This window comes from Typopeltis vanoorti, chromosome 17 (genome assembly GCF_054136105.1).
Source record: "Typopeltis vanoorti isolate ZY-2024b chromosome 17, IOZ_Tvanoo_1.0, whole genome shotgun sequence".
In the NCBI taxonomy this organism is placed as follows: Eukaryota; Metazoa; Arthropoda; class Arachnida; order Uropygi; family Thelyphonidae; genus Typopeltis; species Typopeltis vanoorti.
Window position 1 is genome coordinate 89,102,072 of NC_143565.1, and position 26,784 is coordinate 89,128,855.

Consider the following 26,784-nt stretch of genomic DNA (forward strand, 5'->3'; position numbering starts at 1 on the left):
AAAAATGCACTTACATGAAAATTTCTGAACAGTGCTTGGAGCGTTTTAATAAGAACAAAACTGATTTTGTGTGTCGATTTATTACTATGGATGAGACTTGGAATGACCGTTACACACCAGAATCCAAACAGCTGTCTAAACAGTGGACAGAAACCAGTTGTTTAGTGCCAAAGAAGACAAAGTCGGTTTCATCATCAGGAAAAAATTTAAGATGATCCACGTGAAGAACGTCGTGGCATCGATGTTTTGGGATGCCTAAGGCATTTTGTTTATTAATTATCGTGAAAAGGGTAAAACAATAACCGGAAAATATTATTCCGATCTTTTAACTCGACTAGAGGAAAAAATTTATGAGAAAAGACCCAGTTTGCAGAAGAAAAAAATCATCTTTCATCAGGACAATGCACCTGCCCACAAAGGTGTTTTGGTAATTAGAAAATGAAGGGATCTGCACTATGAATTGTTGGAACATCCACCCTATTCCTCAGATTTTGCTCTCTCTCTGACTTTATCTCTTCCCAAAACTGAAACTTTTCCTCGCTGGTCAGCGTTTTTCTTCGAATCAAGAGGTGATTGCAGCTGCAGAAGGGTATTTTGCAGATCTTACTGAGAACCACTACAAGGAAGTGATAATGGCACTGGAGCATCACTGGAATAAATGTATTAGTCTTAAGGGAGATTATGTTGAAAAATAATTTTGAAATTATAAATTCGTTTTTTCATTGTTAGGCCGAGAACTTTTCAGACCACCTTCGTATATGTGGAAATGCAAGGTTGGTGATTATGACAAGCTTGGAGCTATAGTATGGAATGAGGTGTTAAGTAGGATGGAGAAAAATATTTCATGGGAACTGACCAAAAGATATATAACAACATTGATGTGCGAATGTATTCTGAAGGTCAAAAGACTGAATAAAGGAGATAGGAGAAGATGGCTTAACTATGAGCATGCAGGAGTAGTGTTACCTAATGAAAATTACTAAAAACAGCTAAATCTTAAAAAAAAAAAAAAAGAGAGCTAAAAAGGAGTTAAAAATTTCAAGCTAAAATTTTAAAAGTAGTAGCTGATACTTTTAAGTTACTTACTGTATTCAACTTGAAGTGATACTTGCATATAAGTGACTAAATACATCTTCCATGTGGTCTTCTGCACTTAATTCACCCACGTTTTTTTACACAAGCATATTTGTAATAGAAACAGCCTTATATGGAACTGCAGCAAGATGCTTCTTAGTTTCGCTATGCTTTACAAGCTGACAATATATTTAACAACTATATCATATCTGCAAAACTTATAGTGGTCTTTTGTAGCATCACCAGGAACTTTACACAACCATTTACTAAACATTCCCATTTGCAACCACTTCCTCCTAAATTTTTGTTTGTAAGCTTTATTTTTCTCTTTGCTAATTTTTGAAGAAGGGTATACAACTCTTTACTGCAACGAATTACGATCAGTCTTTGAAAACTTCCCACTCACTATTCGTATCTACCAACCAGAACACTGTGCAAAGACTAACTTATAGTGGTGCTATCAACTTTAAAACGACAAAATTGCAGACTGTCGGGCCACATGACTGACTGACATCATCATCATGCATTTGAAACGTGTACAATGCTCATACCAAACGTACAATACAATTCCTTATCAAATGCGAACATCTGTAAATCTTTTAAAATAATTTCTTTAAAAGTTTTTTTAGTTGTTTTTAAATTATAAAAACAACTAAAAAGAGCTCAAACTAGTTCTGAAGAAGCTAGATTTGGAGCTAGGTGCTAGATTAAAATTTTTGTAGCTAGGGAAGAAAAAAAAGCTAGATCTAGCTCCAAAAGAGCTAAATTGGCAACGCTATGCAGGAGGTATATGAGGAAATAAACAAGCTTGATGTCAGTAAAGCAATAGGATTTGATAACATATCACCACATCTTAAGAGAATGATCCAGGCATTTGTCAGTAGCATTGGCATGGCTGTTTAATAAGAGTCTTATAACAGCACAAGTTCCAAGAGAGTATAAAGAGGGTGACCTTTTTCCACTGAATAAAGGTGGTGATAAGGCTGTGTCTACAAATTATTATTATTATTATTATTATTAAACAAGACCTCATGGAGTCAAAGACTCATCTAGGAGGTCCTTTTATCTCACACACATCTCATCATACCGTGTCTTAAACACATTCAAACTCCTTGCAGACACCACACTCTCAGGCAAGGCATTCCAATCACTCACAACTCTGCACGAAAAAAACCTGCCTCTCACTCCCCTACTCACACCCTCTTTATACAGTTTCCAGGGATGACCTCTGGTTCTCCCCTGATCTCCCACTATTCTCTGTAGAACTTCTCCACCATTGATCCTATAACAACCCCTTACCAACTTGTAGGTCTCTATCATATCTCCCCCTCTTCCTTCTCTCCACTAGACTCTGAAAATTACATCGTTTCAATCTTTCCTCATACTCGACATTCCAGAGGTCAGAAACTACCTTAGTCAGTCACCTTTGGACCCTTTCCAACATCTCTTCATCCTTCTGAAAACCAGGTGACCAAATCTGGGCACAATAGTCCATGTGTGGCCTAATCAAAGCCTTATACAATGGAACAAGAATCTCCCTACTTCTACACATCAGTGTTCTCTGCATCATTCCCAGAAGTCTTTGTGTTGTCTTCACAATTTTGGCGATGTGTCCCCTAAATTTTAGATCCTTATCTACTATCACCACCAGATCTCTTATTTCCTCTACTTCCAACAATATATTCTCACCAACCATAAATTCTGCATCCCATCTTTGTTTCCCAAATTTTAAAACCTTACATTTTGCAACATTGAACTCACATCCCCATTTGCTTGCCCAATCACTCAATTTATTCAAGTCTTCTTGCAAGTCCACAACATCTTCACTACTCTTTATGGTTCGTCCCAACTTTGCATCATCTGCAAACAACTGAATATCTCCATCCAAATCTTCACCAATATCATTAATATACAAGTTAAATAGTAATGGCCCCAAAACAGACCCCTGAGGCACTCCACTAGTGACTTTCCTTTTCCTGGATATTGCATCCCATACACAACTTGTTGATACCTATCAGATAGCCAGTCTCCAATCCAATGCACTAATCTAATATCCAACCCCTTCTGCTCTAGTTTGACTGTCAACTTATCATGAGGTACTCTATCAAAAGCTTTTGCAAAATCCAAGTATATTACTGTGTATCCTTCTTCTCTGTCCAAGGAAGCAGTCAGTTTATTGTAATAAGTAACTAGATTACTAAAACATGACCTCCCTTTAGCAAATCCATGCTGTCCATCAAAGATTATACCATTGTTGTCAACCCAACTCTGGATCCTAGCTCTCACAAGTTTCTCCAACAACTTAACCCCAACACCTGACACACAGATAGGCCTATAGTTTGATGCTTGAGTTCGATCACCTCCTTTATGAAGCATTACAATCTTGCCCTCCTTCCACTCTTTAGGAACTTGACCAAGTGCAAGACTCGTATTAAAAAAATATGTCAAGGCAGGTGTCAACTCTCTGGCACATTTCTTCAGAATACGCGGTGATATATTATCAAGTCCCACAGCCTTATTTACATCTAGTTTACTCAACTCCCCAAACACCTCTTGCTCACTTACATTCAGTCTCTCCTCCCCATCATCAACTGCTCTTAATCTCTCCATGAAGTCACATTCACAAGATTGAAAGATCTTTATGAACTGCTCATTAAGTATCTCCACCACACATTCTGCAACAGCTGTCTTTATACCATTTCCTCCTATCAATGTCATCCTTCCATATTCATTCTTTCTTTTGCTGGCTACATATCGAAAGAACTCCGTAGGATTCTTTTTGGCTTCATTATACCATTTCCTCCAATCAATGTCATCCTTCCATATTCATTCTTTCTTTTGCTGGCTATATATCGAAAGAACTCCCTAGGATTATTTTTGGCTTCATTAGTTAACTGCTGTTCATACCTCTCTTTAGCTACTCTCACCAACCAAGTCACCCTCCTTGCCTGGTCTTTGTAGACCTCATTAAATTGGTTACTTCCACTTCTCTTATGCTGCCTCCACAATGACCTTTTTTTTCTGTATTGCATGCTTAATCTCTTTATTCATCCATCTCACACCTACCTTATTTAACCTTCTCACCCATGGTATACATTTAGACATTGCATCTACTAACTAGTTTTTGAAAATCCCCCAAGCTGCATTGATCTCTTTTCCAGCTAACTCCTCATTCCATGCTACACCTGCAAGCTGTCTCCTGAGCTCTTCATAATCAAACCCCCCCCCCCTTGTAGTTCCACATATACACTTTTTTCACAGGGGTCCTTGCACTGCTGGCAACTACCCAGGTAATCACCTCATGGTCACTTTCACCAATTGGTGAATGATTTGACACCTCATTTATAATTACATCCTCTGATGAGATGACCAAATCCAAGACCCTTAATCCTCGTGTGCCCTCTGTTACATACTGTCTGAGGTAGTTATCCCTCAAAAACTCAAGAAACTCATTTTCTTTACTTCCAGTTGCTATCTCTTCATTCCAGTCTATATTGCCATAATTAAAATCACCCATAATGATCACCCTTTTCTTATTTGCTTGGCTTATTTGACTATGCATTTCGCTATCACCACCATCCACATTACTAGGTCTATAACAACATCCCACCAAGTATTTGATTCTATTCACCTCTATCTCACACCATACTGCCTCAAAACCACTGGCCCTATTTCCCTCTTGCATCTCTACCTTGTATGGACATAACTCTTTCTCTATCATCAATAGCACTCCCCTCCCTTTTTACCCCTTCTATCCTCATGAAACACATCATACCTTTCCATCTCTATTTCTGTCAGGATGTCGTCTTCATCTAACCATGTCTCACTTAATCCGACAATCTCTGGGTGCATAGATGCAATTAGTGCCACCATTTCATCTGCCTTGTTTCTTATACTTCTAGCATTGGTATACAAGCACAACAACTCATTTCTGGATCGACAGCTAGTTCCACTGATACCACTCACTCGATGTGATCTCTCCATGCTGGACTGGGGCCATTTCCCTTTCTGCTTCTTCATTTTAGAACCCTTTGCAATTCCATCTGTTTCCTCTTGATCCCTGGTCATCCCATTACTTTCCTGTCTACACATGCTCTCACCTCCTCTTGGAGCATGCACCTTTTTCACGCTGTGTACCCCTGTCCACCCTGAGCCTCCCCATTTCCCTGCTCCTCTTGCACACCCATTCTCTCATTTTCTGGACTCATACTACTCACTTCCCCATTCATTTCCACTTTTTCAATCTCTCCTGTCTTACTCTCCTGCTCTTCCACATCACTCCCCTCTCGATCTGATTCATTCTCGCTATTCACTTCTCTACTTTCCAGCAGCAGACTCTCCAAGCGACTCACACCATAACCACTCAAATGCAGTCCATCGCTCCCATACAGCTCACTTCGTCCCTCAAACTCATTCCACACATTAACAAACTGTACTCCCATCTCCTCACACATTTCAGCCAGGATATCATTCATAATCCTTGCTCTTTGCCTCATTTCCCCACAATCATACCTAGGCAACACACTGACTACCCTTCCTGTCACACTATTCTCTTTTATCTTTACAAGCAGTCTCCTGACATTCATTTTGACATACTCTTTGTTTTCTCTCAAATCATTTGTACCAATTAATACAATTAACTCTTTTGCTCGCTCCCACCTCATATTCAATGCCTCAATCACTCTACTCATTTTACCGCCTGGAAAACATACCTTATGCATTTTATCCTCTAGCACACCTTTAATAGTGGAGTCGCCATACAACGCCACTCGCTCATCTTTCGTTAACTCTTTCATGCCATCATGATTTATTTTAATAGTTTTGACCTGAATTCTCTTAATTTCATTCCGCATCCATTTCATTTTTTGCTTCATCCAATCCAATTCACCTTCCGAACCTCGTGACACATTCTCTCTATCATTAAATCTTTCTAAGTTTCTAACTCTTGACCCCCTGTTCTCACCTTCCCTCTCATTCATCCTTCTTTGTTTCTGTACTTTCGGTCCAACATACATCCAACTTTCACTATCATTCCTCTCACTTTCACCCTCATTTATCTTTGTTTGTTTCCGTACTTTCGGACTAACATGCGTCCAACTTTCGCTATCATTCTTCTCACTTTTACTGTCATTCATCTTTTTTTGGTTCAGTACTTTCGTTCCAACAAGCGTCCAACTTTCGCCATCATTCATTCTTTTTTCGCTATCATTTATTCTTTTGATTTTTTTTACTTGCGATTTCCGCATCACGCCATTTCTACCTTCATTCGTTCTCTCAATTTCATTTCTTTCAGCCTCACTTTCATCCCTTTTAACATCCGTTACGGTTTTCAAATCGCTCTTTTTCTTTTTTCCTGATTTTTTAACATTTTTTCGCCTCTCCCTCACCATCCTTCTCTTTCAAATGTGCACTCGCGACACAATCGGTACTAGCACTTTCTGTCATCAATTTCATATTCGTATTCATCAGTTCCTCGTTCAGGTCACACTTCGCACACACCCTTCTTCCGTCCGCACTAAACATCCACAAATCATTTATGAAATCGAAGGAATACATATAATAGACTTCACACTTAACGAAACGACTGAAATCTAAATTAAAATCATGGAATGACAATGCCGCCGCCATTTTTTTTTTTTTTTTCTGCAGGTTACTAGGTCTAATAATAACCATTTCGTAATTTAGTTTAGGCAAGAAAAAACCCCCACACTAATAATATCGGTAGCGTACAACGTTTACAGTCGCTCTCTTACTTAAACAATTACACATATATACTTAATTATTCCTAGTAAAACTTACCTGAATCAGGAGCTCTTCAAATCACATCCGCAGCACTTGGCCCACTAGCACCCCCTTTTATAGGCAATCTATATATCTGGAGCTGTGGTTAAGGTACTGGAGGGATTAGTAAGATGCATATACAGTGCTATACTTAGATTTTTCAAAAGCATTTGATAGACTGCCACAGAGCAAGCTGTTAAATAAACCAAAAGAAATGGGATTGGATAATAGATTAGTGATTGGATTGGTGATTGGTTGTCAGATAGGTATCAGAAAGTTGTATATGGGATGCAGTGTCCTGAAGGAGGAAGGTTACTAGTAGTGTGCTACAGGGGGGCCTGTTTTGGGGCCATGGTTGTTCAGTTTGTATATTAATGATATTGGGATGGGTTTATCTGGTGATATACAGCTGTCTGGAGATGATGCAAAATTGAGAAGCACAACAAGGCTTTATGGATTATAATGCACAGATTTGATCACAAGGTTTTCATGTTAGAAAGAGTCCAGAGAAGATTCAGAAAGCTGGTCAGTGATCTTTGGAATGTGGAATATAAAGAAAGATTTAAAGAATGTAAATTCCAATGCCTTTCTAATAGGAGGAGGAGGGGGGGTGGAAATGATTGAGACATATAAATTAGTCAGGGGTTGTTATCAGGTTGATGGAAGAAATTTTTCATGAAATGGGAGAAGAGGATAGAATAAGAGGTCATCCCTGGAAATTGTATAAGGAGGGTGTGATCAGACGAGTGAAGAAGAGGTTCTTTGTATGGAGAGTGGTTGGTGAGTGGAATGCATTGCATGAGTGTGTTGTGAATGTAGACACATCACTTTAAGGCACAGTTAGATGAGCTTTGTGTGTGATAGTGTGTACTTCCCACAATGAGTCTCTGACTTCACAGAGGTCAGATGTTAATAATAATAATAAAACACTCTAAATAACAATTTGTAGAACAATTCATTAAAAAAACAGTTAATCAGATGAATTCATTTTAACTTATTATTATATGTGCATCTCCATGAAGTCTATAGGCTTATCATGGGAGGTCTATTGAACATTGCATTAGGCACTAACCATCATTCACACCATACCTGTTATACTTCACTTTGAAGTCAGTCACCAAAACAGCACTCACAACCTCTACAGCTCATACCACTCATTCATTGCTCTTGAAGCAAAAAATCTAGTTCTCCTGTCCTCACTAACTACAATCTTACTCAGTTTGCAGGATGATCCCTTGTTCTTCCCCCCACTTCTACTAAAATATTTCTTCTGCATCAATCCTGTAAAATTATTTAAATAACTACATGCTTCTATCATATTGAGAGGTGGTTACAGGGTTGACACTGGGGAGTTCTTTCACTTGGTTGAACAGCAGAAAGGAGTGATGATAAGGGGCCATCCCTAGAAGTTATGAAAGGAAACTGTGAGCAAGAGGGTGAGGAGTAGTTTCTTTGCATGGAGGGTGGTTGAACCGTGGAATGCACTGCCTTATAGAGTGGTGAGAGCGAGAACGGTCAATAAGTTTAAAGAGTGGTATGATAGACTTTGTGTTTCCTAGGAGGGATCTCCCACGATGAGTCTTGATAGACTTGTGTTTCCTAGGAAGGACCTCCCGTGATGAGTCTTTTGATTTCTTGGAGGCCTAAGTAATAATAATAATAATAATATTCTTCCTTTTCTTCCTATCAATCCATAAATTTTCAATCTATCTTCATAAGGAGCATCCATAATCTGCCTCCATCTCAATCACTCACCTCTGGATCCTCTCCACCTCATCTAAGGGATCCCAGGTGACAAAATCTGTGCACAGTCATCTAGATGGGGCCATATCAAATGCTTATGAAGAGGTATAATACCTTCCTTATCGCTGCTTGTTCTTATTCTCTGGTTGTTGAAGAACATGCTGATAAGCATGTTCTTCAATAACCAACTAATCCCATGAGATATTTTAGCAAATTTTGCAATATATCCTCCGAACTTTGACACACAATCCACCAGCAATACTCCAAAATCCCTAGCCTCATGAATTTCCTGCATCCCATTTCAAGTATAGTATAATGATTACTAGTAATCTTTTTATCCCCAAGTGTATAACATCACACTTTTGTGACATTAAACTAAAGCCAATTTTCTTTCCTCCATACTGTCAGCTTATTTAAGTCATTCTTTTGTGACATTAAACTAAAGCCATTTTTCTTTCCTCCATACTGTCAGCTTATTTAAGTCATTCTGCAAGATCTCATTGTCTTTATTAACCAGTTTTAAATCTTCAGCAATCAAGTGAATACTTCCTTTTAGATCATTTGAATAATTTGATTTAGAGGATGACTGATGGACAAATATCAAAGAGTGGTTTATGGAAGAGTTCAGTCCAGGAGAAGGCAAGTGACCAGTGGTGTACTACAGGACTCAGTATTTGGTCCTTTGCTATTTACTTTGTACATCAATAATGTAGGAAATGATTTGACAGAAAATATTCAGTTGTTTGCTGATGATGCTAAACTGGGAAGAGCAATTGTAAATGAAGTGATTCAGAGATCCTGTAGGAAGATTTAAATAGACTGGCAGTTTGGTCAAAGGTACATGGCTGCCAGTTTAATGTGGCCAAGTGTAAGGTGATGCACTTTGGGAAGAGATCACAAGCTTTGTACTATATTGATAGAAATGAACTACAGGGAACTGACAAAGCCAGGTACTTGAGAGTTATTGTGGACAGTGAGTTGAAGTTTAGAGGGTATATTGCAAAGGTAGCCAAAACAGTATATCAGATTATATGGTTGTTGAAGAGCATACACTAACAAGCAGGAATAAAAGGTTATTCTTTTCCAAAGAAGGCTTTAATAAGGCCACATGTGGACTACTCAGGCAGATCTGGATTCCATGGAGATGAATAGGTGGTGGAGAGTATCCAGAGGTGAGCGACAAAGATTGTGGCAGATCTATGGAATGCTCCCTACAGGCTTCAAAAATTAGCTAATAGGCAAAAAAGAGTAGACATGATAGAATCATTTGTTATTAAAGGGGTTTTATAGGATTCACAATGAAGACTTGGCACTAAGTACATTGCAGAAGGGAGAGAACAAGGGGTCACTTGTGGAAACTGTGTAAGAGTATGGTTAGCAAGGGTATAAGGACTAGATCTTTTGCTTGGAGGGCAGTGAATGGTGGAATGGGTTGTCAGAGGTGGTTGTGAGTGCATTCTTCTTCTTGAATAGGTTTAAGGAGGGAGTACAATAGGTATTGTGTGAATCATGGCTAGTGTGTGAATAATGGATCTCCCGCGCTCAGTATTCTGACTCCATGAAGACACATGTATAATAATAACAATAATAATAACAATAATAATAATAATAATTTTTTTTTCAATGCCAAATAATACTTTATTATCTGTCAAATAAATTATATATATTCATCAATCCATCCCTCAATTAATGCTCCCCTGATTAGTGCGTTTTTGATTAGTGCGTTATTTTTTTTCGATACCCAAATTCGATTAGTGTATCTCTAAAATTCGATTAGTTTGCCTATATGCATCATAAAAATAAATGTTACAGATTTTCAAAATTTTCGATCTATACATTTCTTATGGCTAACTATTTTAACAAATCACTTACCAGGATGAAATAATTTAGTTACCGATTTGGAACATTTTACAAAGTTATTTTTTAATGGCATACTACACAATTTCCGTGTACTTATGTTCCAAATTTACTGCCAAAATTTATGTCGTGATCTGATCAGCAAAACGCTATGTAAAGCAGCTTGCTGATCATATCTCATGCAATTGTTTTCCTTACTTTTTTATTTTAAATTATTTTCCTATCCTTTAATCATGAGTAAAAGAATTAGTGAGCAAAATATAGAAGTGTTAAAATGTTAAAAAAGTAATCTGATTGGAAGAAAAATTCGAAATAATAAAGAAAAATGAACGAGACGAGTCCAGAGCAAAGATAGGACAAGAACACAAAAATGGGCGAATCAACTGCTGAATACAAAGAGAAAGGTAAGGCTGCTTCAAGTTCATCATACATGCACTGAAAATCAAAGTATTATAATGATTGAATTAGAGAGACTTCTTTTTACATGGATTGATGATTGCAACCAAAAACAGATCCCGCTAAACTGGCCTTATTAAATCAAAAGTCTCTTTGTAACTTGGGAAAAAGGGCTATCAATGACGGAAAAGAAGAAGAATTGCATGTTAGTGTTGGGTGATTTTGAGCATTTCAAAAAGAGAAATAGCCTACATAATGTTTTAATCGCAGGCAAAGCTGCAAGTGCAGATAAGGAGATATCCAGAGATTTTGAAGAAAATTGTGTAAGAAGGGGACTATTGTGATCAACGCATATTTAATGTCGATGAAATCGGCCTTTTTTTGGAAGCGAATGCCCTCTAAGACTTTTTTTAGCCAAATCAGAGAAATCTCAGCCTGGTTATAAAGTCGCAAAGTCGAATGAAATTACAGCTAGCAATATGCGAGCCGTTTGGAACATTCTTCCACATTGTGCAAATGATTTTAGAGGCTATTCAAATGAATCTAAGTTAATTAAATCTCATTCTGAGAAGTTGAGTGATTCCGACCTGCTAAATTTAGATGCACAGCAGGAAGATCCTGAAGAATATGAAGGAAATTTAATCACTGACAAGCCCAAAGAGGTTTCACAGAAACAATTTGAAAATAGTTTTCGTACACTCAAAGTTTTTAAGCAGCAATGCTTAGAGACTGACTGGTGAAGAGAGAACCAGTAAAATTTGCAGAAGAGGCAACAGGGCCATACCGTCAGTTGTATGAAAAAAAGAAACAGAACGCCCGCCAAACGTTAGCTCAATTCTTTGTTAAGAAGCAGAATAATAAATTTATATTCTGAATATGTTTTATTGTCTTTCAGCTTCATGGTTTTTCTTTAACTAGGCTCTGAGACATACCCTAATTCTTTTATAAAAAAAATTAAGGGTCAAAAAAGAAATCTGAGGAATGAATTATTCATTTTCCCATAGGTTATTATAGTCAATTAGTGTGTTTTTGATTAATGCTCCTGTTTTAAAGACCGCATTAGGCACATTAATCGAGGGATTGCTGAACATACAATTTAATAATACATACAATTTATATAATACACACAATTTAATATAATTACATACAATTTAAAGATAATACTGCAATTTTTCACTTGTGGTTCAATTCAGATTCCAATTTATTGCATACTTTGTATAGTGCGCAAGTCATATAGTTCAACAATTTGTGTGTTATTAGTAGTAATAACGATTTTAGTAATAGTTTATAATCAGTTATAGTTCAGTTACACAGGATAGATTACACAATTATCTATCTATATAATTTTTTTTTTTCAGTACAGAATGCTAGGAAAATATCTTATTTAAATTGCATAAATAATGATATTAACGATGTGTTTTTCATCTTTTTTCACATTCATATTTACAATGATTCTTTTAAATTTACAATGATTCATTTTTTATTAAATCGATTATAATATTAGTTTTACTTGTTTCTTTGGGTGGCTTCTTCCTCAAAGCTTTGCAGAGCTTATCTGAATAATGTTATCTGTATCTTCATTATTATTATACACCTTACTGACTGTTTTGTTACATAATCTGTAGTCTTTGATTATGAGGATTACATGTAGATGAATGAGGCTGATTAATCCCACCTCCTTCGAAGCTTGGGTTAGCTTTTATGAAGAGAGTGGGATTTAGCCTTCACTATTTGTGTTGTTGCTACTGTTTATGTATGGGATGTAGGCATTGGATGCTAGTGATTTGTGATGTGTATATTAGTGTTAATGGTTTCTTAACTTTGTTGGTATATTTTCCAGAGTTCTTTTTTTAATGTTCTGTAGTTATCTACGTGTTTTAACTTTCTTGGTAGGTTGTTGAGTAGTGTGGTATCTGATGTCATCTCATAAAAGAACCGTATGAATTGTTGAAGGGTGTAGGGATGTAGAGAGTTGTTGTAGGTTGTGTTATACAATATGTGTCTGTGTTGTTTTGATAGGTAATGTTGAAGTAATTCCTTATTAATGTTATGTAGTGTTCCAGATTTTTAATGCTCATGATTCTGTGTATCACCATGTGCTAGTCAGATATTGGTTGTTGCGTATAAGGTACCAAATCACTGTTGACAAAATTTTTCTATGTAATATTTCTAATTTTGTTAGGTGGCTGTTTGATGTGTTTGCATAGACTGTTATACCGTACCTGAGTAGGGATTCTCAGATACCATGATATAGGAGTTTTATTATTATTATTATTATTATTATTATTATTATTAGGGGTGCTTAAGGGTCAAAGCTGTATAACTGAGAGGAGACCTCCACATAGCCTTTAAAGGAATGCGGAGAACCGACCAGGGCTTCTGACCTAATGTCCAATCCTCACCTTCTCGTGGTGCACCCTGTTGGGTATCTACTTTGATACTGAACGAACGAGGATGGGCTGGCAATTTGGGATTTAGCCGACCAAATCGTATTCTTATTGGTTAAACCAAAATAAAAAATGATGGTACAACATGACAAAATTTCATGCCGGCTGGGGCGTCGCCCGGTTAAACAAGGCCCCCGTTGTTTTCGCCAGGGAACCAGGGCGAACAGCAAAAAGTCAGCTACTGGAACAAATCTGAAAACAAACCCCAACTCAATATCACCAGAGTTAAAGATTGGTACTATCAACGTAAGAAGCCTGAATGGCAAAGAAATGGAGCTAGCTGAGGAATTAGATAAGTACCAGATCGACATAATAGGAGTGACTGAAACAAAAAAGACCAAAACTGGTGAGATCTTTCTGAGCAATAAATACAAAATGTTATATTCAGGCAATAACAATCAAGGAAAAGAAGGAGTAGCCATAGTATTCAACACAAAATACAAGGCTAATCTTCTTGAATGGCAGTCAGTCTCAAGTAGAGTAATGTGGGCAAATATGAGAATGGGGAACTGGACAATGACACTTATTTGTGCCTATGGTCCCACAGAAGGTTCTACTAAGGTAGAAGTGGAGGAATTTTTTGAGGCTTTAGAAAAAGCAACTGACACAATGAAAAAGGAAAAGTTGGTCCTTGTTGGGGATCTAAATAGTAGAGTAGGAAATGATTGTGAGACATACAAAAATATTTTGGGAAAATTTGGAGAAAAGAGCAAAGCTAATAATAATGGCAAATATCTGTTGGATTTCTGCTCAGGACATGGACTGGTTATTACTAACACCATGTTCCAACATAAAAATGTGCACAAATTCACATGGAGAGAAGAGGCTAGGAATAAGAAAAGTCTCATTGACTATGTTATTGTTGATAGTGATGTTTTCTCCCTGGTGCAGGACACCAGAGTGTACAGAGGATTTGAAATTGGAAGTGATCACTATTTAGTCTTGAGCAGGATAAAATTGAATTTCATATTGAAAAGAATAACATGTAAGAAAGTTTTAAAGCAAATAAAAGTTGAGCAGCTCTCAGATGTAAACTGTAGACTAAAATACAGAAATATTATTGAAAAGAAAATGAAAGAGTTTGAGAACAGGAATCAAACCTTGGAGATTCAGTGGCAAACTCTGAAGGAAACATTGATTGATTCTGCCAGAGAGGCATGTGGTGAGGTTGTGTGCAAAGATAAAAAAATCAGAACTCCCTGGTGGACACAGGAAGTTAAAGAGGCAGTGAAGGAAAAGAAGAAAGCATATCAAAAGTTCCTGGCAAATAAGTCAGCTTTTATTCTTACAGAATACAGTGACAAATGTAAGAAAGCTAAACAGTGTGTAAAACTAGCTAAACAAAAGTCATGGGAGGACTTTGGCAAGAATATAGAAAATAAATATCAAGAAGGTGGCAAAATATTCTGGAGGTTGTTGAAGAAGCTTAGGAATGGAGGAAAGAGTGCTGTAAAAGGAATTAGAGATGATAAAGGTGAAATGAAAACAGGAGAAAAAGATATCCTTGAAGTATGGAGTAATTACTTTGAAAAACTGCTAAATGAAACAAGCAGTGATGACAGCACAGTGATAAAAAACACTGACCAGGCATGCAGTCAGGAATACATATCCATACTTGAAGTAGAAAAAGCCATCAAAGGCTTGAAATGTGGAAAGGCAGCAGGAGTAGATGATATTCGACCAGAAATGCTTAAGTATGGTGGTATAAGAGTCTTACAGTGGCTGCACTGCATAGTTCAGAAAGCCTGGACAGAGGGACGAATTCCCGATGATTGGAGTAGAGCTCTCATAGTACCCATATATAAAAAGGGAAATAAAACTGAATGTGAGAATTACAGAGGTATTTCCCTACTGAGTGTTCCTGGCAAGATCTATGCCAGTATACTTGAGAAACGGTTGAGAAGAATTGTGGAAGAAAAGCTTGGCGAAGAACAAGCTGGATTCAGGCCAAATAGAGGCTGTCAGGATCAGATCTTCACTTTACGACAAATAGTCGAGAAAGCATGGGAATATAACAAAGATCTGTATTTAAGTTTTGTCAATTTGGAAAAGGCATATGACAAGGTGCCAAGAGAGAAGCTATTCAATACGCTGCAGTTATATGGTGTCAATGGGGCATTATATCAAGCAATACTTAGTCTTTATTTGAGTTGTGAGTCAGCAGTTAGAATTGAAGGAAGTACAGGAAGATGGTTTAATGTTAAATCTGGTGTGAGACAAGGATGTACATTATCCCCTCTGTTATTCATTATCTATATGGATCACATTATGAAGGAATGTGGTATTAAACCTGATATCAAAATTGGAGATGTTAATGTCAGCTCTTTGCTTTATGCGGATGATGTTATACTTCTAAATAAATCCGCTACAAGTCTGCAAGATTCTCTGACTAAATTGAATAGCTGTTGTAATAGATATGGTATGAAGGTCAGCAATAAAAAGACAAAGACAATGAAAATAGGCAGAATCATTGAAAATGTCAACTGTATTGTGAATGGAGAACCTGTGGAACAAGTAAAACATTTCAGCTACTTAGGCACAATTTTTACTGAAGATGGTAAACTAAATATAGAAATAGACAACAGAATCAGCAAAGCTGGTATCGTGGGAAGTCAATTGAATAAATTCATATGGAATAAGAAAGAAATTAGTCGGAACACTAAATTAGCTGTATACAAGACTGTGTTCAAACCAATTTTAACTTATGGATCTGAGAGCTGGGTCAGAAGTAAAACACTTGACCAAAGACTAGAGACCGCAGACATGAGAGTCCTGAGAAAGATTAGAGGCGTGAACAGATGGCATCAATGGCAATATCATATTAAAAATGAGGATATTAGGAAAGAACTTGACATTGTCAGCATCCAGGAATGCGTTAGCAGAGCTAATCTCAGATGGTATGGTCACTTAAATAGAATGGGAGATTAAAGATTAGCAAAACAAGTGTTCTCTGCCAGGTTGGCAGGAAAACGACCCAGAGGAAGACCAAGATATAGGTGGATTGATACGGTACAAAGTGCCTTAGACGATAGAAATATAAAATCTGATAATGTTGGAGTCTTGACAAGTAACAGACTGATTTGGAGGAAAATTGTAGATAGGAAGTTGGTAATGATGTAATTTTTTCACAAAAGACTCATCGTGGGAGGTCCTTCCTAAGAACATAAAGTCTGTCAAGACTCATCAAGGGGAGGTTCCCCCTAAGAAACACAAAGTCTATCATACCACTCCTTAAACTCATTGACCGTTCTCGCCCTCACCACTCAATCAGGCAATGCATTCCACGGCTCAACCATCCTCCATGCAAAGAAACCACTCCTCACTCTCTTGCTCACAGTTTCCTTTCGTAACTTCCAGGGATGGTCTCTTGTCATCACTCCTTCCCGCTGTTCAACCAAGTGAAAGAACTCCCCAGTGTCAACCCTGTAACCACTTCTCAACAGTTTAAAAGTCTCAATCATATCACCTCTCCTTCTTCTATCCGCCAAACTCTGCAGTCCACATTCCCTCAGTCGATTCTCATAACTATCCTTGTACAGTCCTGAGACCATCTTTGTCATCCATCTTTGTATCCTTTCCACAGTTAATTTATCCCCTTCAAATCCTGGAGACCAAATCTGAGAACAATAGTCCAAGTGTGATCTGATCAGAAACTTATACAACGGAATGATAACCCTCTTATCTCTGCAGGTCAGTGTCCTTCTCATAATTGCAGCAATCCTCTGTGTTACCTTCACCACCTTTGCAATATGTCCCCTAAACTTCAGGTTTCTATCAATCATCAACCCCAGATCTCTTGTCTCCCTTGTCTTATATTAGATGGAATAATGTCTTTTACTTGGAAGAGTTTTGCTGTGATGATTCGGAGTTTGGTATATAGGCATTCTATATGTTTTGTCCATTTAAGGTGGCAATCTATGTAGAGACCAAGATATTTTGCATATATTACAGGTTTGATTCCAGGACATTGGCAGGTTTTGTTGTTGTTAATGCAGCGGTATGTGTGACAGTGTATCGATAGTTGTGCAGGACGCATGATTCTTGGGTTGTGTATTATCAACATCTGTTTTGGTGGCGTTGATTACAGTTGTGTTTTGGTAGAATTCATTTAGGTCTTGTTGTGCTTTGGAGAGAGCCATGTTAATGTCTGTGTGGATTGCTAGTAGTGTGGTATCATCTGCTTACTGAAATATTCGACTTCTTATGGCCATGTTACGAACATCGTTAATGTATATGTCGAATAGAGTGGGTTATAATATTGCACCTTGAGGGACACCGTGCTTTATTTGTATACCCCGGCTGTGATATGTACCTATTTTTGTTACTTGTGTTCTGTTTGAGAGGTAGTTCCTGAACCATGTATGCAGTGTTCCTCTTATACATATTGAGTATAGTTTGGTGAGTATTATTATTATTATTATTATTATTCAGGCCTCCAAGGAGTCAAAAGACTCATCGAGGGAGGTCCTTTCTAAGACAAAGTCTGTCAAGACTCATCGAGGGGAAGTCCCCCTCTGAGAAACACAAAGTTTATCATACCACTCCTTAAACCCACTGACCGTTCTCGCTCCCACCACTCCATCAGGCAATGCATTCCACGGCTCAACCACCCTCCACACAAAGAAACCACTCCTTACCCTCTTGCTCACAGTTTCTTTTCGTAACTTCCAGGGATGGCCTCTTGTCATCACTCCTTCCCACTGATCAACCAAGCGAAAGAACTCCCCAGTGTCAACCCTGTAACCACCTCTCAACAGTTTAAAAGTCTCAATCATATCACCTCTCCTTCTTCTATCCACCAAACTCTGCAGTCCACATTCTCTCAGCCGATCCTCATAACTATCCTTGTACAGTCCTGAAACCATCTTTGTCATCCGTCTTTGTATCCTTTCCACGGTTAATTTATCCCCTTCAAATCCTGGGAACCAAATCTGAGAACAATAGTCCAAGTGTGGTCTGATCAGAGACTTATACAACGGAATGATAACCCTCTTATCTCTGCAGGTCAGTGTCCTTCTCATAATAGCAGCAATCCTCTGTGTTACCTTCACCACCTTTGCAATATGTCCCCTAAACTTCAGGTTTCTATCAATCATCAACCCCAGATCTCTTGTCTCCCCTACTTCCTCCAGTATAACTCCTCCCATAGAGTATGCAGCATCCCATCGATGTTTCCCAAACCTCAAGACCTTGCATTTTGCTGCATTAAACTGACACCCCCATTCATTTGCCCATCTATCTAGCTTATTTAAATCCTCTTGCAGGGCTACCACATCTGCACTATTACTAATAATCCTTCCAAGCTTCGCATCATCCGCAAACAACTGAATATCCCCCTGCAATCCACTGGCTATGTCAATGATATAAAGGTTAAACAATATAGGTCCTAGTACTGAGCCCTGTGGGACCCCACTTGTAACCCTCTGCCTCCTGGAAACTGCTCCACCATACACAACTCTCTGATACCTATCAGACAGCCAATCCTGAATCCAGTTGACCAATCTGACATCCAGACCCATGTGCTGCAACTTAAATATCAGCTTATCATGTGGCACCCTGTCAAATGCCTTCGCCAAGTCTAAGAAAATTGCAGTATATGCCTTTCCCTCATCTAATGCTCTTGTAACTTTATTATAAAAGGCTAGCATATTGCTAAAACAAGAGCGTCCTTTCACAAATCCATGTTGATTCTCACAGATAACATTACCCTCATCTGCCCAATGCTGTACACGGTCCCTCACTACTTTCTCCAAGATCTTAACAACTACTGATGACACACAGACTGGCCTATAATTAGACACTTCCAGTCTGTTACCACCCTTATGCAATGGCACTATCTTACCTTCCTTCCATTCCCTGGGCACCTTTGCCAAAGCCAGACTTTCAATGAAAAGCCACGTTAAAGGTATTGTCAATTCCCTAGCACATTCTCTCAAAACTCGTGGCGAAATACCATCCAGTCCCACAGCTTTACTGACATCCAGAGTACTCAGTATCTGAAACACACTCTCCTCCTGTACCTCCAGACCTCGTACCAGTCCTATCCCTCTAGCATTAAAACTGACTCCTCTAGGATGAAATACTCCAATAAAGTGTTCATTGAACAATTCCACTATGTCCTCTGCATCAGTCACTCTATTCCCATTTTTATCCCACAATATCATTCTTCCACAGTCATTTCTCCTCCTACTGGCCACATAGCTAAAAAATTCCCTAGGATTTTCTTTGGATCTTAGGGCCAATCTCCTCTCATATTCCAGTTTCGCTTTCCTTACCACACGAGTCACTCTTCTGGCCTGTGTCTTATATTCCTCATGCATCTCTTCACCTGTCTCCTTATATCTCTTCCATAGCCTCTTTTTCGCATGCAATTCCTGTTTAATATTGTTTGTCATCCACTTTACTCCAAATTGCGCCCTCTTCTTCACTCGTGGTATACAACTTACCATTGCTGATAACAAATATTCTTTCACAATTTCCCACGCACTGGTGATATCCCGGCCTTCCAATTCCTCCCTCCATGAAACTTCCCGAAGTTGACGTCTAAGACTATTATAATCACCTGCCTTATAATTCCACATAAGTTCCCGTCTCTTTGATACTCCTGCATGTCTATTCATTTTCCAAGTCAAAACCATATGGTCACTCTCTCCAACTGGTGGGAGAGACGTCAACTCAGTTATTATCAACTCTTCTGATGCTATAACCAAATCCAAAATTTTTGAACCTCTTGTTCCCTCTGTTACATGTTGCCTAAGACATTTGTCCCTCAAGAATTCTAGAAATTCCATTCCCCTATTGTTACATGCATCTTCCTCTCTCCAATTTATACTACTGAAGTTAAAATCTCCCATAACAATCATTCTTCTTGCACTTGCCAAACTTAGCTGTCTAAACATCTCCTGGTCCCCATCCTCTGTGCTCCTGGGTCTGTAGCAACACCCCACTAAATATCCTGTCTTGCCTACCTCTACCTCACACCATACGCTCTCAAAATCATTTGTCTCACTACCTTCCAAATTCTCCACTCTTAGAGGACATAGGTCATCACTTATCATAAGCAGCACCCCACCACCACGCTTTCCCCTCCTATCCTGACGAAAAATGCTATACCCAGCGACTTCTATTCCTGTTGTTATATCCCCTTCTGTCAACCACGTCTCAGTGATCGCAATAATTTTTGGCCATGTTCAAGTGTATCAAATGTTTTGGTTAAGTCAAGCAGTATAAGGACGGTACTTGTTTTTATCGAGAGCTTTGTTTATTGTGTCGGTGATGTTTTCTAATAATGTGATGGTGCTTTTTTGTTTTCTGAAAGCCGTATTGGTTTTGTGAGATGATGTTGTACTTCTGTAAATAGTTCTGTAGTCTGGTGTATGTTATTTTTTCTTGAATTTTTGAAATGACTGGTAGGGTAGCTATTTGTCTGTAGTTCTGAGTATCATTTCTTTTACCATGTTTGTAAATTGGTGTAATTATTGCAGTTTTTGGTTGTTGTGGAATAATGCCAGTGTCGAATATTATGTTCATGAGTTTCAAAAGTATTGGATTTATTTGTTCAAAGCATGTTAAAAGGTCTGTGAGTCTTATTTTGTCTATTCCTGGAGTGGTCTTTGGTTTTAGTTGTAAGATTGCTTCTTTCAGTTCCTGTTTTGTTATGGGTGGAAAATACATAGTTTGTTGTTGACTTTGTGTCAGTAGTTTTTTGTTGATCTTTGGTAGGTTGTCTTTTTTGAGTTGTGTGATATTGTTTGTGAAGGCATGGTTGAATGAGTCTGCTAATTCCTCCTGGTTTGTGTCCTGACTGAAACTTTTTGCAATAAAATCTTGTGCTGAAGTTTTCTTCTTTTTTTTGAGTTACTAATTCATTGAGTGTAGCCCATGTTTGCTTCATGTTGTCGTTATATTCCAGTTGATTTTTTTGTGTTTTTGTATAAGATTTGTAAATGTGTTTTACTGGGTGACTTTTTTAGTTTTTTCCATAGATTTTCTTTTACAGTAATACTATTTAGTATGTCACCATTTATCTATGGATTGTTGTCTGTTTGTCGCCTCATTTGTGTAGGCTTTGTTGCTTTTTTGTATATTTCTGTGAACTTTAGATGGAAATTCTCATATAATGTTCCAGGATCATTTATTTTAAGTGAGCAATTCCAGTCTGTATTTTTTATATAATAATAATAAAATAAAAAGTATATAATAATAATAATAATAATAATAATTTCCTATTTCATTAATGTACAGCCAGCGTGGCTGGCCGAGTGGTTAGCTTATCCACTCTCTCACCAAAAAGGCTGCGGGTTCGAATCCCGCCGTGGGCATGGATGTTTATGATTGTCTGTGGAAATACTAGTGGTGATGATCGCCGGTAGATATCGTTGGTGTAGTTGCGGTTGGTTGGTGGAGACAGAGTTCTAGAGCAGGAGCCCTCTCTTGATGAGTCTATTGACTCCCTATATGTGTCAAATAATAATAATAATAAAATATTAATAATAATAATACATTAGATACTAGTGGCCTGAGAACAGTCTTTCATCACACTGGCATAGTTGACCAAGTGATTACATAACCTTTTGCCAACCAGCAGACTACTGGTTTGAATCCCACCATGAGCATTGATGTTTGTGATTGTCATTAGATTGGAGATCAATTTCATCTTCAGTTTTAGACAACCACCCTGATTACTGGAAGTCTAAAATGGCTTGAGAAAGTTCCATGTTGGTCTCTGCAGTGTGGTTTCCAGATTATGTAAAAAATAAATGCAAGTAATATGTAGTAGTAGTAGTAGTAATAAGTAGTAATATGACTGCCTTTTATAATAAAGTAACAAGAGCATTTGATGATGGAAAGGCATATACTGCCATTTTTTTTTCATTTTGCAAAGGCATTTGACAGGGTGCCCTATGATAAGCTGATATTTAAGTTGCAGCACATGGATTTAGATGTTGGATTAGTCAACTGGATTCAGGATTGGCCTGTCTGATAGGTATCAGAGAGTTGTGTATGGTGGAGCAGTATCAAGGAGGCAGATGGTTACAAATGGAGTCCCATGGGGCTCACTACTGGGACCTGTGTTGTTTAACCTTTATATCAATGACATTGATATAAAGTGGATTGCAGGGGGATATTTAGTTGTTTGCAGATGATGTGAAGCTGGGAAGATTTATTAGTTATAGTGCAGATGTGGCAGCCCTGCAAGAGGATTTGAATGAATCAGACAGATGGGCAAATGAATGATGGTATCAGTTTAATGCAGCAAAATGTTAAGTCTTGAAGTTTGGGATGCATCGATGGGAGGCTGCACACTCGATTGGAGGATATAGAGGAGACAAGAGATCTGGGGGTGATGATTGATAGAAAACTAAAATTCAGGGAACATATTGCAAAGGTGGTGAAGATAACACAGAGGATTGCTGCAATACTGAGAAGGACGTTGACCTGCAAAGATAAAATAGTTATCGTTCCATTATATAAGATCCTGATCAGGCCACACTTGGACTATTGTTCTCAAATTTAGTCCCCAGGATTTGAAATGGATAAATTATCTGTGGAAGGGGTACAGAGGCAGATAACAAAGAGAAACAATTTTAATCTTTTTAATTTTGTAATTTTTACTGTAATAATTTTAGTGTGTTGTTTTTGCTTAATATTCAAAATATAATTTAATTAACATCCTCTTTATTTAGTGTCCTGTACCTTGTGGAGGTGGACAGAGAATAAGAAAAATTTTATGCTTCCACAAAAATAAAGTTGTGGCTCATAGTCGGTGTGATCCAAGTGTTAGACCATACGAAAAAGAGCCTTGTAACATGCTTCCTTGTGACGAAGGTAAAATATTTGTTGGTAGTTCATTAAGTTCATTATTTTGCATATTTTTTTTTTATTATTTTATATAATTTAATTACACATAAATGACATAATAGGCAACAAACACAACATGAAAAGCTTTATTAAAGCTCTTGCTATCAACAGGTCCATGGACAACATAGGTTTGTAAGTGAACAAGTTTCAATTGAAATTCAACCTATCTTGATAAATTAGAAGTTTGAGCATAACATTTCCATATGAAATTTGTTTCAGATGAAAGAATATATACCTTTCTTTAGAATAAAAACCTGCAGACCCACAGCAACTTCCCTTCTTTTTGAGGTCTCTCTTTCTCTCTCTCTCTCTAAGCATTATACCATAAAATGTTACTCTGTCGGAGTAACTACAATATATATAACAGGCATTGGATCCTGAACAAATGATGTTCTTTGATGGAACCCGCATTTCACTCAGCATAATGAACCCTTAGCTTTCTAGGCTCCTTCAAAGTTTTCTATGCTACAATTTCCTGTCTGCTTATTTAATAAATAGCTGGAACTGTTTATTTTATATATAAAATTTTATATAAAAAATATATAAAATACAATATATATATTGGGAAATTGAATGGTGTGATTCCATTTTTTTTCAGTATATCTGAACATATTTTCTTTGCATCATCATTTCAAGAAACATTGTTGCCACATGCAGAAAAATTTTATTCCATAAATTAACTCTTGAAAGTATTTTTCACTTAGTTATACTATAAATTAAAGATGCCAAGATATTATATTCTTGGTTTAATCTTATATATCCATGTGTAAGCAAACAATGTTTGCACATGAAGTATCTTCAGTACTTAGCTATTTGTATATAGAGGCTAATAGCGTCACATCAGTTGCTCAGTATTCCATAATGCAAATCACACATCCTTTCATATGTGTATAATGCAATGCATTATGGGAAGAGCCATTACCCGACTGCTTTCGAACTTTATTGAGGTGTGTTAAAGTGCAGGGATATCTCTCCAAAAACTCCTAGTGATCTACAAGATCACACTAAATCTCACCGAGTAATCCTAAAGAATCATTACTACACTCATTACTCTTGACCTGATTCACTCCAGGACAGGAAACTCAATGTTGGTTCCACTCACTAACAGGCAAAAACCCACCACAGAGTAGCACCTCTCTACTTCCCAAGAAGTAAACAAAAACCCAGTGATGAGCATTAATGAATGCCATCAGTGGGAACCAGATCCAGAAGAGATACCAAGGTTGAAGTAATGCAGAAGTCATATATTACCTATATACAAGTAGTCCAAAGGTGTCACATCTTATTATTAAAATAAATCACTTTTTCACTTGTTTATATTATTGTTGTAAGCCTGAATCCCACTGCTGAGTAAAGGCCTCCTCCACGTTATTCCATTCAGCTCTATTTTGGACTGTTCTCGACTAGGTTGGCCCTTCTCTTTCCCTCTCCAGGTAAGTGGATCCGGTAAGTGGAGAATTTATTCCATGTATCATCTTGTTTTTTCATCAAGTGTCCTTCCACTTTCCATTTTAGAGATTCTCCTATTCTTATGATGTCAGTGACTTTTGTTTTCTGTCTTATTTCTAGGGCTCTTATTTTTTCTATCCTTTTGATGTTTAACGTACTTCTTTCCATTGCTCTTTGGCGTGTTCTTAGCTTGGTCACTAGTTTAGTTGTTAGTGACCATGTTTGTGATCCATAAGTTAGAATAGGTAGTATGATCATATTATGAAGTTTGCATTTTAATCTGATTGGCAGGTCTCCCTTCATCCACTCTTTCAAACTCCAATAGTTCCTCCAAGCATTGGTGATTTTGGCATCTGTTTCTGTTTTCCTCCTGTTTTTAGATGATATTATCTGGCCCGAATATTTAAAATCTTCTTCCTAACTTATTATTCTGTTTTCAACAGTTATTGGAATTTCTGTGTGGTTAGTCATTAGTTTAGATTTGCTGTAGTTTATGTTTAATCCATATGCTTTACTTTTATTACTTAGATCTCTAATCATTGTTTCCATTTCTGAACTGTTTTCAGAGAAGAGTGCTATGTGATTGGCAAATCTAAGATTGCTTAAATTTTTGCCTAAGATGTTTAAACCATAATTATCCCAGTTCAGTTCTCTAAATAACATTTCCAATAATGAAGTGAGTAGCTTGGGTGCTACTCACTTCATGTTGTCTACCAGTAAATATCCGCATTATCTTACTGATGATCAAATTGATGAATTGTTAACAACAAATAAGTCCGGAGAAGAATTGTCCGAGTTAAGTGAATTGTGTGCTTCAGATGAAGAAGATCCCGGTGATTCTACATAAATGAATGTGTGTAATTTGCATAATCAAGTGGACATCCCTTGATTATGCAAATTTTATAAAACACTATTATTGCCATTTTTGTGAGTGAACAAGTGTATATCAAGAATGTATGATGCTGTCCGGACTTCTTACTTCAGTAAGAATTTTAATCGATTTTATTTATAAATTTTTTGCAAAATTAATTCAGCACATGGGACAATGTCAGTAGAATATAAAGTCGGCAGTTAAAGGGTTAATATTCTGATATATTTATTTTTTATACCCCTTGATTTTAGAGTCCCAGGAATGGTGGCTTGTGTTCTATCGAGTTGAATGCTTACTGGAAGGCTATGAATACTATGTATAGAGGTTTCTTATATTCTTGATATTTTTCAATAATTTGATTGATAGTATGTAGATAATCAATAGTGGAAAAACCCTTTCAAATCCTGCTTGTTCATTTGGTTGGTTCTGATCTTGTAATTTTGGATTGTAATTTTGGATAATCATAATAAATATTTTTTAATTATGTGAGATGTACCAAGTAAAAAACAGTAGCAAGTGACAAACAGTACCAAGGTAGTAGTATTATTTCTGAATTTAACCACTGCCTTGATACCCTTTCTGTACGTAGGATGCCATTGTATAGTTTGAGAAGTTCTGGTAATAGTTCCACGAGTTCTATTTTGAAGAATTCGGCTGGAATTTGATCACCACTCTGTGCTTTGCCATTTTTCATTTGTTTGACTGCCTGTTCTTCTTCGGTGATTTCCAAGATAGGATCATCACACACATTCTATTTGTTTGGTTGTCTGTTAGACTATTTTTTTTTTTTTTTTTTGATTACTTGAATATAGTTCTTAGTAGAATTTTGTTGCTCTTTTGAGAATTTCAGATATGTTATTTGTTTTATGACCAAATTCATTTACTGAGGAAGAGATCCAGGATTTGCCATTTTTAGGCCATTTTTTGCTGTTTTTAAAGATGTGCCTTGTTCTAGGGTTAGTTTGATTTTGTTTATGTTGAAATTCCTTAGATCTTTTCTAATTTCTCTTTTGACTAATTTGTTTAGTTCAACAAACTATTTTGTTTTGTGTTGATGAGCCTTTTTTTTTTTTTTTTTCTCTTTAGTAGTTCACTTTGTTTTATTAAGTTTTTGGTGTTGTCAGTTATTTTGACTCTTTATTTCTCTTGTTTCTATTTAGTGGTTGGTATGCTTGCTTCATTATTTTTTTTATATTATTGCTTATTGCAAAGCTCTTGAGTATTATTTAACCTAGTTGATTTTTAAGTTGTTAATATTTGCCTTAAGTTGTCTCTAAATTTCTTCTGGTTTCTTTGTATATCTTG

At 37.2% G+C, this 26,784-nt stretch overlaps 1 protein-coding gene across 5 annotated transcripts in view; it reads left to right on the top strand.

Annotated features, from left to right (window-relative positions):
- Positions 1 to 26,784, top strand: part of LOC150097613 (papilin-like) — a 1,184,257-nt gene that overhangs the window by 530,910 nt on the left and 626,563 nt on the right. For all 5 annotated transcript variants that reach the window (XM_090407770.1, XM_090407771.1, XM_090407772.1 and 2 more), the window contains one exon: positions 22,985 to 23,126. In XM_090407770.1, coding sequence (XP_090263896.1) covers positions 22,985 to 23,126 — 142 coding nt within the window. The remainder of the gene's footprint in view (positions 1 to 22,984; positions 23,127 to 26,784) is intronic.